This window comes from Coregonus lavaretus (genome assembly GCF_964263955.1).
Source record: "Coregonus lavaretus genome assembly, chromosome: 22".
NCBI lineage: Eukaryota > Metazoa > Chordata > Actinopteri > Salmoniformes > Salmonidae > Coregonus > Coregonus lavaretus.
The window spans coordinates 21,251,741-21,264,612 of NC_140009.1; the positions used below are offsets into that span (position 1 = coordinate 21,251,741).

Here is a 12,872-nt window from a genome sequence, read left to right on the forward strand (position 1 = left end):
TTTAATTGATTTGGGTTAAGACCCAAGACCTGATATTCATAACACAATGAACTGTTGATGGATTGAACTATTCACTTGCATGGTAGTCATGATGCGAAAAAGTAATTTGTGACGAACATGGGGGCTTGTCCAGGATTTGTCTTTTATTGTTAACCCATTAATGTCCATAATGGAAATTTCAAATTTCATTTGGTTAACTTGTTCTCTGAGCTTACTGATGGACAAATCTTTAAATTGGCCAAAGCATTTGTCTACAATGTGAGTTTTTGATATTGTACAATATTTTGAGACCATGCAACTTACCATGTTACTTGTTAAGCACATTTTTACTCCTGAACTTATTTAGGCTTGCCATAACAAAGGAGTTGAATACTTATTGACTCAAGACATTTTAGCTTTTCATTTCTCATTAATTTGTAAAATTATTTGAAAAACATTGTTCCACTTATTCCACTGATATTATGGGGTATCTTGTGTAGGCCACTGACAAAAAATCGCCACTTAATCAATTTTAAGTTCAGGCTGTAACACAACAAAATGTGGAAAAAGTCAAGGGGTGTGAATACTTTCTGAAGGCACTGTAAACATATCTAAAGAAATCCACACACTCTCTTTCTCATACACACAACTTTGGAGTATATGCAAGATAAGCAAATCCAACGATTTTACTACATTTTCTCTCTTTCTCAGTTCTTAAACATGTTCAGATCTTAATACATTTTGGTATATATATATTGCCTGGACCAATATATACACTACCAGTCAAAAGTTTGGACACACCTACTTAGTCAAAGGTTTTTCTTTATTTTTTCTATTTTTTACATTGTAGAATAATAGTGAAGACATCAAAACTATGAAATAACACATATGGAATCATGTAGTAACCAAAAAAGTGTTAAACAAATAATAGTGAAGACATCAAAACTATGAAATAACACATATGGAATCATGTAGTAACCAAAAAAGTGTTAAACAAATCAACATTTTTATATTTGAGATTGAAATAGCCACCCTTTGCCTTGATGACAGCTTTGCACACTCTTGGCATTCTCTCAACCAGCTTCATGAGGTAGTCACCTGGAATAAATTTCAATTAACAGGTGTGCATTCTTAAAAGTTAATTTGTGGAATTTCTTTCCTTCTTAATGAGTTTGAGCCAATCAGTTGTGTTGTGACAAGGTAGGGGGGTATACAGAAGATAGCCCTATTTGGTAAAAGACCAAGTCCATATTATGGCAAGAACAGAGAAACGACAGTCCATCATTACTTTAAGACATGAAGGTCAGTCAATACAGAACATTTCAATAACTTTTTTCAAGATTCTTCAAGTGCAGTTGCAAAAACCATCAAGCACTATGATGAAGACCCAGAGTTACCTCTGGGAGACTGTTTGTCAGAGGAGACTGTTTGAATCAGGCCTTCATGGTCGAATTGCTGCAAAGAAACCACTACTAAAGGACACCAATAAGAAGAAGAGACCTGCTTGGGCCAAGAAACACGAGCATTGGACATCAGACCGGTGGAAATGTGTCCTTTGGTCTGGAGTCCAAATTTGAGATTTATGGTTCCAACCGCCGTGTCTTTGTGAGACACGGTGTGGGTGAACGGATGATCTCTGCATGTGTAGTTCCCATCGTAAAGCATGAAGGAGGAGTTGTGATGGTGTGGGGGTGCTTTGCAGGTGACACTGTCAGTGATTTATTTAGAATTCAAGGCACACTTAACCAGCATGGCTACCACAGCATTCTGCAGCAATACACCATCCCATCTGGTTTGGGCTTAGTGGGACTATCATTTGTTTTTCAACAGGACAATGACCCAACACAACTCCAGGCTGTGTAATGGCTATTTTACCAAGAAGCAGAGTGATGGAGTGCTGCATCAGATGACCTGGCCTCCACAATCCCCCGACCTCAACCCAATTGAGATGGTTTGGGATGAGTCGGACGGCAGAGTGAAGGAAATGCAGCCAACAAGTGTTCAGCATATGTGGGAACTCCTTCAAGACTGTTGGAAACACATTCCAGGTGAAGCTGGTTGAGAGAATGCCAAGAGTGTGCAAAGCTGTCATCAAGGCAAAGGGTGGCTATTTGAAGAATCTTAAATATAAAATATATTTTGATTTGTTTAACACTTTTTTGGTTACTACATGATTCCATATTTCATCATTTTGATGTCTTCACTATTATTCTACAATGTCTACAATAGTAAAAATATAGACAAACCCTTGAATGTGTAGGTGTGTCCAAACTTTTGACTGGTACTGTATATAATAACAATATCTGAAGAAATACACACACACTCACACTAACACACACTCCTAGAGTATATTATACAGTATAAGCAAATCCAATGCAAGTCTACAGAGAATGAGGCATGCTACAGCATTTTCCCTCTTTATCTCCCTCTCACAAGCACACGTGTGTACACACATACCACAGACTTGATCCATGAAATGTGTAAAAAACTTTAACCACGTGTCCAAAAACTAAATATAGTATTATACAGAAACGGCTGTATTTCACAAACGACAATAAGTTGAATCATATATTGAGTGTACAAAACATTAGGAACACCTTCCTAATATTGAGTTGCATCCCCCTTTGACTCAGAATAGCCTCAATTCGTCGGGCATGGACTCTACAAGGTGTCGAAAGCGTGTCAATGTGGCCTGTCTAAACACTTCTACTATATATGTTGACACCAAATGTAATGTATTAATGGAATTTGTTCTGTGGCACATTTGGAAATTGTAACTAATTATAAACATTTGGTTCGAGCCCTGAATGCTGATTGGCTGACAGCCGTGGTATATCAGACCGTATACCATATAGTCCCCTCTAGCTCAGTTGGTAGAGCATGGCGCTTGCAACGCCAGGGTTGTGGATTTGTTTCCCAAGGGGGGCCAGTATGAAAATGTATGCACTCACTAACTGTAAGTCGCTCTGGATAAGAGCGTCTGCTAAATGACAAAAAAAAAGACCATGGGTATGACAAAACATTTATTTTTACTGCTCTAATTACATTGGTAACCAGTTTATAATAGCAATAAGGCACCTCGGGGGTTTGTGGTATATGGCCAATATACCACGGCTAAGGGCTGTATCCAGGCACTACGCTTTGCGTCGTGCAGAAGAACAGCCCTTAGCCGTGGTATATTGGCCATATACCACACCCCCTCGTTCCTTATTGCTTAAATATAGTACAAGGATGTGATTTTTTCAAGAATGTGTACCGGTATCATCACATGTTGCCGTGTGATCAACATTACCCTACATTCTGGTTTATCTGACTGTTGTCAATTTCTGTACTTTGTTTTACCACAAAAAAACTATTGATGGAATATGGTAATGTTTTCAGTACATCAATGTCAAAGACTATGAATCACCTTACAGGATTTGAAGTGCTATACTTTGGTCTTTCAATTGTGTTACTTTTGATCTGTGAGATACACATTTTTAGGTTAGAAAACAAGAAAGCATTTACTCTCTATGATTTATTTGCAGTCAGTCTAAAAATAAAGTATTGAGGCTTCACAACATGCATTTAATCAGAAAATCATCAAAACATTCCAGGGAGATGAGGTTTTGTTTCCAATGGACATATTAATGGTTAACCTAATTTAAAGATCAGATTAGGATGAACAGATGAATACATAAGGGATGAGCACAATTATTTGTATTGTAGTTTATAGAATAATAAATGTAGGTTAAATTCTGGTGAAAGCCAATAGTGATATACTAGTCATAGTTATAAATGGAAGCTCTGAGTCAGTGTGACATGATTGTAGAATGTGGGTTTGTAGAGTGTGGGATCTGCTCATTCTAGCATTTACACCCCTCACTTGTTGTGGCTGGATTTACTCTGCACGCTAATGCCACATGAGTAATCATGAGTAGTCGTTCATGTTCTATTGCAATTTATTTTTAAACGTTCCTTTACAGACCGAACTCTGGAAATATAGAAGCTGGACATAAATGTTCAAGAAATATCCTGACTTTGTCATTTAAACTGCAAAAATGTTAGCAAATTGCTCAATTGCTCAATATGATTTAAAAAATGCTGTAGGACTGGTATTATATGACGATCAAATAAAAAGTTTGGTTTCATACTGAATTTGCTATTTAGATTTATTCAATAATTTTGGACATGAAAATGTCATCAGTCCAGTATACTCTAATCTATTTTTATATATGTTTTGTTCTCATTCAAATAAAACATTTTAATTAGAAGAAAACATATTATAAGTTAAACATAATATAATTTGTAGTGTTATAGGCCAAAAAAATCTCATCTTCAAATCAATGTCACCCACAGGTTCCTACCAAAGCATCAACACCAGACAGATATTTTAGATATGGAAGCATAGTGAGTAATAAGAAAACTTTACATACAGTATGTAGTTGATTGCAAATATGGTATTTTGATCATCAAACCCACTCCTAGACTACAGTAAAAGCTGAACGTAATTGCCCTCAGTTGAGAGAAGTGTTGAAAGAAGTGTTAATATCTTCTACTTGTAATGTCATTGTAGCACATCCATTCATCAAATCACTCTCTACGAATCTGTGTGATATAAACATGTACAGTAGCTCTCAATTCCAAATAAAAAATATTTTCTGGTGAAGTGGAGATAAAAGCGAGAAACCACAAAGAGCTTCAGTACTTTCTCTTTCTACTGAATTCCTGTTTCCTCTTCCTGGGTTGCTGGGTGAGAGCGTGCATTTGCAATTGTACACGGTGGTCGGGTCGCCCATAGACTTTTATACATTTGAGGCCAAAGAGTTCAATGAGGTTGCCTTTAGACCCGTTTGGGTAGCACTTTATTTTACAGTGACCAGATATTTACGCATTTACATAGAAATTACATAATGTAATTATTTGTTTGTTTGTTTGGGAGTTTTAACAGATGCACCATTAGACACCATTTGGAAGCAAGTAGTTCTTGTAAGTATACTAAGCACAGTAAAGTACCCATTGATACCACATTATTTCCTATTAAATACAGTGCATTCGGAAAGTATTCAGACCCCTTGACATTTTCCACATTTTTTTAAGTTACAGCCTCATTCTAAAATGGATTTAATTGTTTTTCCCCCTCGTCAATCTACACACAGTACCCCATAATGACAAAGCAAAAACAGGTTTTAGAATTTTTACAAATGTATTAAAAGTAAAAAACTGAAATATCACATTTACATAGGTACTCAGACCCTTTACTCAGTACTTTGTTGAAGCACCTTTGGCAGCGATTACAGCCTCGAGTCTTCTTGGATATGACGCTACAAGCTTGGCACACCTGTATTTGGGGAGTTTCTCCCATTCTTCTCTGCAGATCCTCTCAAGCTCTGTCAGGTTGGATGGGGAGTGTCACTGCAGAGCTATTTTCAGGTCTCTCCAGAGATGTACGATCGGGTTCAAGTCTGGGCTCTGGCTGGGCTACTCAAGGACATTCAGAGACTTGTCCTGAAGCCACTCCTGCGTTGTCTTGGCTGTGTGCTTAGGGATATTGTCCTGTTGGAAGGTGAACTTTCACCCCAGTCTGAGGTCCTGAGCACTTTGGAGCAGGTTTTCATCAAGGATCTCTCTGTACTTTACTCCGTTCATCTTTCCCTCGATCCTGATTAGTCTCCCAGTCCCTGCCGCTGAAAAACATCCCCACAGCATGATGCTGCCAACACCATGCTTCACTGTAGGGATGGTGCCAGGTTTCCTCGAGACGTGACGCTTGGCATTCAGGCCAAAGAGTTCAATCTTGGTTTCATCAGACCTGGTTTCATTTGCCTTTTGGCAAACTCCAAGCGGGCTGTCATGTGCCTTTTCTTGAGGAGTGGCTTCCGTCTGGCCACTCTACCATAAATGCCTGATTGGTGGAGTGCTGCAGAGATAGTTGTCCTTCTGGAAGGTTCTCCCATCTCCACAGAGGAACTCTGGAGCTCTGTCAGAGTGACCATCGGATTCTTGGTCACCTCCCTAACCAAGGCCCTTTCCCCCCGATTGCTCAGTTTGGCCGGGTGGCCAGCTCTAGGAGGAGTCTTGGTGGTTCCAAACTTCTTCCATTTAAGAATGATGGAGGCCACTGTGTTCTTGGGGACTTTCAATGCTGCAGACATGTTTTAGTACCCTTCCCCAGATCTGTGCCTCGCCACAATCCTGTCTCGGAGCTCTACGGACAATTCCTTCGACATTTACATTTTAGTCATTTAGCAGTGAGTGCATACATTTTCATACTGCCCCCCCCCCCCCCCCCCCCCCCCCCCCCCCCGTGGGAAACGAACCCACAACCCTGGCGTTGCAAGCGCCATGCTCTACCAACTGAGCTACAGGCTCCAGTCTCATGGCTTGGTTTTTGCTCTGACATGCACTGTCAACTGTGGGACCTTATATAGACAGGTGTGTGCCTTTCCAAATTATGTCCAATCAATTGAATTTACCACAGGTGGACTCCAATCAAGTTGTAGAAACATCTCAAGGATGATCAATGGAAACAAGATGCACCTGAGCTCCATTTCTAGTCTCATAGCAAAAGGTCTGAATACTTATGTAAGTAAGGTATTTCAGTTTTTTCTGTTTAATTTATTAGCAAACATTTCTATAAACTTGTTTTCGCTTTGTCATTACGGGGTATTGTGTGTAGATTGATGAGGATTTTTTATTTTTTTTAATCCATTTTAGAATAAGGCTGTAGCACAACAAAATGTGGAAAATGTCAAGGGGTCTGAATACTTTCCGAATGCACTGTACAAGGTGGATACCACTGAAACAGTACCATGAAATAAACTGTTACCCCTGTTTGATTACTAGGTGGGGAGAAAATAATTGGAGCACCCTTCCCTCTTTCCTGTGCTACAGTAAGCTCCAAAAGTATTGGGACAGTGGCAAATGTTTAGTTGTTTGGGCTCTGTACACCAGCACTTGAAATGATACAATGACTATGAGTTTTAGTGCAGACTGTCAGCTTTAATTTGAGCGTATTTTCATCCATATCAGGTGAACTGTTTAGAAATTACAGCACTTTTTGTACATAGTCCCCCCATTTTAGGGGACCAAAAGTATTGGGACAAATTCCCTGAAGTAATCAAAAGTTTAGTATTTGGTCCCATATTCCTAGCACGCAATGATTACATCAAGCTTGTGACTACAAACTTGTTGGATACATTTGCTGTTTGGGTTGTGTTTCCGATTATGGTGTGCCCAATAGAAATTCATGGTAAATAATGTATTGTGCCAGTTTGGAGTCACTTTTATTGTAAATAAGAATATAATATGTTTCTAAACACTTCTACATTAATGTGGATGCTACCATGATTACGGATAGTCCTGAATGAATCGTGAATAAGGATGAGTGAGAAAGTTACAGACGCACAAATATCATACCCCCAAGACATGCTAATCTCTCACCATTACAATAACAGGGGAGGCTAGCATTTTGGGGTATGATATTTGTGCATCTGTAACTTTCTCACTCATCATTACAATTGAAGTGACTCCAAAATGACACAATACATTATTTACAATTCATTTCTATTGGGCACAAAATAATCTGAAATACAACCAAAACAAACAGAAAATGCATCCAACAAGTTTGTAGAGTCACAAGCTTGATGTAATCATTGCGTGCTAGGAATATGGGACCAAATACTAAACTTTTGATTACTTTAAAACACATACTTTTGGTCCCCTAAGATGTGGGGACTATGTACAAAAAGTGCTGTAATTTCTAATCGGTTCACCCGATATGGATGAAAATACCCTCAGATTAAAGCTGACAGTCTGCACTTTAACCTCATAATTTCAAATCCAAAGTGTTGGAGTACAGAGCCAAAACAACAACAAAATGTGTCACTGTTCCAATCATTTTGGAGCTCACTGTATGTTTTTGAGATACCTGCTTCTATCAGCTCCATCTCTGTACGCTCCAATGTCTGTGTAGTTGCACCTGTGCACAACCACAACATCTCTCAGCCCAGACTGTGTTTCAACTCCTCTACCTTTCATTATGTCTGATAAGGGAACAAAAGACACCATGCCTCCAAACCTGTCGCTGTCTAACATTTACCAAAGAGCACATGCCCCCCCCCCCCCTCTCTCTCTCTTATTGTAGCGATGTGTTGTTTTAATGTCATTTGTTTAACTATATGCGGGACTGAATACAACATATTCTTACAAATATGAACATCTCTACATAATTGGTGCCCTGTGTGGGGATGATCTATTATGATTTATGATTATTTGAAATTGTTCATGTTGTCTACACATTTACAACTTTTATCCACCACCACCCATGCATTCCTGGGGGTAGCATGCACTTAGCACTAACCATCCGTTTCCTCTCTTCTGCACCAGGCCCAGGGATGCCACAGACTGAGAGTGAGAGGTTGAAGAGTGGGCGGCTGAACAGTGGGAGACAGCAGCAGCAGCAGCGAGATCGGCAGGGTGAACAGGCAGAGGAGCCAGACACACGCACCAAGCCAAATGATTCTGTCTCACCTCGGCTCTATGCTCGTACCTCTGTTACTCAGGTACTGGTTGAACTGTTACTGTGGTTTCAATCAACATGTGATTTACAAACAAAAGGGAATAACACATAATGGGAAGAAGACTCAAATAAATATCAATGGAAAGTTAAGAGCTCAAGCTAAAGTGTAAATCAAGACAGTTCCATACAGTTGTCTTTTTTTAAATGTTTTTTTTTTGTCTATTATATTTTGTATAATAATACTAATTTAAAGACAAGTTCCCAGGAGGCAATATCTATATTTTCATTATATGGAGTTTTTCCTAATAGTGAGCTAGATGAATGATATAAATAAATGTCCATTATTTATAGATGGGCTTCCCATTGATGATTAGACCTGGAGGTCCACTTATGGCCTCATCTCAGCTCCAAAGCATACTGTTACAGCAGGTATGATATTATCCTCTTCTTATACCTCCTATAATAACATGTTTCAAGGCCCTATTTTGACCTGAGATTCATGTAACCCATACACTTATATTAGCAAAAAAAGTTGCTTGTGTTTGCTCAGACCACTCCCTGCTGGTAAAAGGGGGGTACTGTAAGTGTGAGAGTGTTTTTACGTGTCCTTCCCAGTGTTCCAGTGAGGAGGAGGGGAGACCGTTCCTGCAGCGGGTGTCTTGGTGCCCCCAGTTGAGCCAGCACAGACCCTCTGTTCTACGCCAGGGTGTCCAGGCTGCCCACGTGCGACCACAGGGTACGTTCTTCTCTGACTGACCCTCTGCAGCAGCACCCTTACAGTACATATACAACTGAACTATCATGTCTTAGGAGAAGATAGAATAAAACAGCTCTTTATGGAGAAAGACCTACAAACACTGTCCATGACCCTGCTGTGTAATAATGTATAATGGATGTATAGAATCCAAAACCAACCCCATAGTTCACTTCTCTCCGCTCTGACTGACCCACTGCAGCATCCTTACAACCGAACCATTATAGCTTTTCATTGTCCAAACATTTACATTTTTTCCCCCTGCAAAAAACCCTTCCCCTCACCAAAATAGATAATGCGGGTGTAGGGTCACACTTTTAAATGGAAACAATGGTGGCTTAAAAAAAATGGTGTCATTACATATGTTGTATACAATTCTAGACAGCCATTATGCTTGATTCATATAGGAGGTTCATGGAAAGTGTTTATAGGTCTTTTTCTCTACCTTTCTTCTCCAGCACCGTGCACTCTAACAGAGGCCAGTTCAGCTCAACCCATATCACTGTGCAAGGTGGAGGTGGACACAGGGAGCCGTGGACAGTCCTCACCCCCACACACTGAGCACTCTCCTGGGCCCACTCGCCACCCCTCTCCCCTGAGGAGAGCCAGTCCTAAGCAGAGCTCCATAATCACCAGGCATCATGAGTGAGTTCCATGTGTGTGTCACAGGAGGTTGGTGGCACTTTAATTGGGGAGGATGGGCTTGTGGTAATGGCTGGAGTGGAATGAGTGGATGGTATAAACTGCATCAAACACATGGGTTCCATTCACTCCTTTCCAGACATTATTAGGAGCCGTCCTCCCGTCAGCAGCCTCCACTGGTGTGTGTAAACAGACACTGCATAAACAATGCCAGGCTGGTTTGATTGATTGCATTCATATTTTAGTCATTTAGCAGACACTCTTATCCAGAGCAACTCACAGTTAGTGAGTGCATACATTTTGTATACATTTTTTCATACTGGCCCCCCGTGGGAATCGAACCCACAACCCTGGCGTTGCAAGTGCCATGCTCTACCAACTGAGCTACACGGGGCATTCAGTCCTGAGTTTGTAATGTTCCTCCCATCTGCAGGCCAGGTCACCCAACCCTACGGAGCTCCAGTGCTCTGTTTCTCAACGGACTCTGCTGCTGGCCAGGCTGCGATGCGGTATTTGAAGAATTTCCCAGTTTTTTTAAGTGAGTCATGAGCACCAGTATATTTCATTGGTCATTGTGATGAAATTGTGGTGCTGTTCTTTATAGTCGTGACTTTGATTACCTTTTATGGTATCTCCAGGCACCTCCACTCTGACCATGGCCATGGAGACAGAAGCATTGCACAGTGTAGGGTACAACAAGACATGGTGCAATACATGGAGACCCAGGTTTGTTCCTGTAGTTCTACATACACTATAATAGACAGTTTTACAGAAAAGCTCCAAATAGTGAACACTGACAACAGAGGAAGGTTGTAAAGCTCGAAGTCCAACTAAGTGAAAATGTGGCCCCTAATAAACCTTGATTCATCTTCCTTATTTTTTAGCTGACTCTGGAAAAACAGAAGCTCTTTGCAATGCAACTCCATCTGCACCTATCTGAACACAAATCAACTGACATGGTAACTCCTCAAGGCTTCCCTATTTTGGCTAATGCCCTCAAGTGACTATAGTAACCGGCCATGCCATTGCCCATTATCCTGCCCTTTTTAAGAAATGTTCAATGTACCCCAACCTGACCATATTGAATGTCTGTGTTGTTGGGTGTCTCTCCCTGTCAGAAGGCAGGTTCAGACTGGCCCTACAGCCACAGCCTGGCACTAGTCCTGCCCCAGAACCCATCCCTGGCCCGGGCACCAGATGGTATGCCACGATGCGCCACTAAAGAGCCAGAGGAGCAGGCGCAGCATGAGTATTGGCCCACTGCCGCTCCCAACCACCTACTCCCAGGTAACACCATTTCACGCTCATCTTCAACACAGAGTAACATTCACATAGCGTGACTGCTGATTTACTTGTCTTAAGCTAGAGAGAGTTCCACTCCATTTTGATCCTGAATGCCACTCTGACTGCATTCCTCCAAGTGTTTTGCTTGTTTGTTTTTGTGATGTTGCCTTTCGCATTGCCATGAAATCTGATCCAAACTCAAGACCCAGCATGTTTGCTTTCATTGGCCACCCCACAGATCTTGTCCCGAGTGTTGAGTGTTACAAATACAACAACATCAGGCCTCCGTACACCTACGCCTGCCTGATAAGATGGGTGAGTTGTCTGAATCAGATAGTAGAGTCCCTCTGAACACTCAGGTAAAGGCGCACTTGAGTAAAGGAAAATCTAGACTGTCGAGGGTCTGGCTGAGCAGCTGAGCAACTCATACAGTTTGCTCTGTAGTTCATGCATCTTTGTTGAACTGAAAGACAGCAACATTCTACCTTTTCATCTACACAAGTGGGACATTAATATCGAATCCATTGTATTGGACTACATGAGTAGCAAGACTTATATCTATGTCTAGACTTCATGTGAGCTGTTTCAATTGCACAAGCCTATTGTAAATGTCCACCATGTCTGTCTGCAGTCTATACTGGAGTCTCCAGACAAGCAGCGCTCTCTGAATGACATCTACAACTGGTTCACCACCATGTTCTTCTACTTCCGACACAACACGGCCACATGGAAGGTTTGGCTTCTCCTTGGATCAAACTTACATTTGAGTCTTCCATTTGAGTTTTGAGGAATATTGGCTCCTGAGATCCTAACACAAGCTGTATTCCTTTGCCACCACAGAACGCTGTCCGTCATAATCTTAGCTTGCACAAGTGTTTTGTGCGAGTGGAGGGAGGCAAGGGGGCCGTCTGGACAGTGGATGAAATGGAATATCAAATGAGAAAGGGACAAAAATACCACAGGTAGGCCTATGCTCTGGATGTGCTTTCTTGATTCATTCTTAGTTTTGCAACTTCATTCCAACTCAACAAGTGAGGGTGCTATTGTTAACCCCACCCATTAACAAAGGCATGTTTTTTATTATATTGTAATAATATCAAAAACTATTTCAGGGATCATCATGTGAAATGGCTGGCACCCTGCTCCTTATTCCGTCCAGAGGAACCTTGAACATAGCCACCCCTTCAGTGAATGAAAAACTACTGGAAAAGGAAGTCACCAGGACCTATAACTGAATCAGGTATATTATAACAGGGCTGGAGCAAAAGCCTCCATAGTAGCTCTCCAGGCAGAGGGTTGACCAGTCCTGGTCCACAGTATCTTCAGTACCCAGCGTCACCTTCTTTGTTCAGCAGCAGATGGTGCTATAATACATAGCATAGCCCCAGACTCTTTTGCCTCTCTAGACTCTCTGATCATGAAGAAGTGTGCATGGCTGGAATGGCAATATATTTGCAGCCTTTGAAATAAAACTATATACTTAAAAATTATTTGTCAATAAAAACACAGTGAAAAGGTGAACAATCATTTTGTTTTGTTGTGTTGGCTACATATATGTTACAGCAAGCAAGTATAAATGTGACATTGTGTAAAAAATAAATAAAAAATACTCTGTAATTAAATTCATATTTGAATATATCTCTGATTTTGGATCACCTGTTGCAGTGATCACTTGATTATTTTTTGTGAGAAAACAAAATCAGTTAACCACTT

The 12,872-nt window shown here is 40.7% G+C and overlaps 1 protein-coding gene and 1 long non-coding RNA gene across 3 annotated transcripts in view; one reads left to right on the forward strand and one right to left on the reverse strand.

The window, feature by feature from the left end:
- The window catches only part of LOC311150356, a 684,587-nt gene that overhangs the window by 347,959 nt on the left and 323,756 nt on the right, over nt 1-12,872 (reverse strand). The gene's annotated exons all lie outside the window — the stretch shown is intronic.
- Nucleotides 8,355-12,329, forward strand: LOC311150292 (forkhead box protein P3-like; the record flags this gene model as incomplete). Its single annotated transcript, XM_084187680.1, has 12 exons — nt 8,355-8,522; nt 8,831-8,908; nt 9,095-9,215; nt 9,692-9,878; nt 10,309-10,413; nt 10,514-10,601; nt 10,760-10,834; nt 10,994-11,162; nt 11,398-11,474; nt 11,791-11,892; nt 12,000-12,121; nt 12,272-12,329. 12 exons carry the CDS (start codon nt 8,355-8,357, stop codon nt 12,327-12,329), a joined length of 1,350 nt encoding a protein of 449 aa, XP_084043806.1.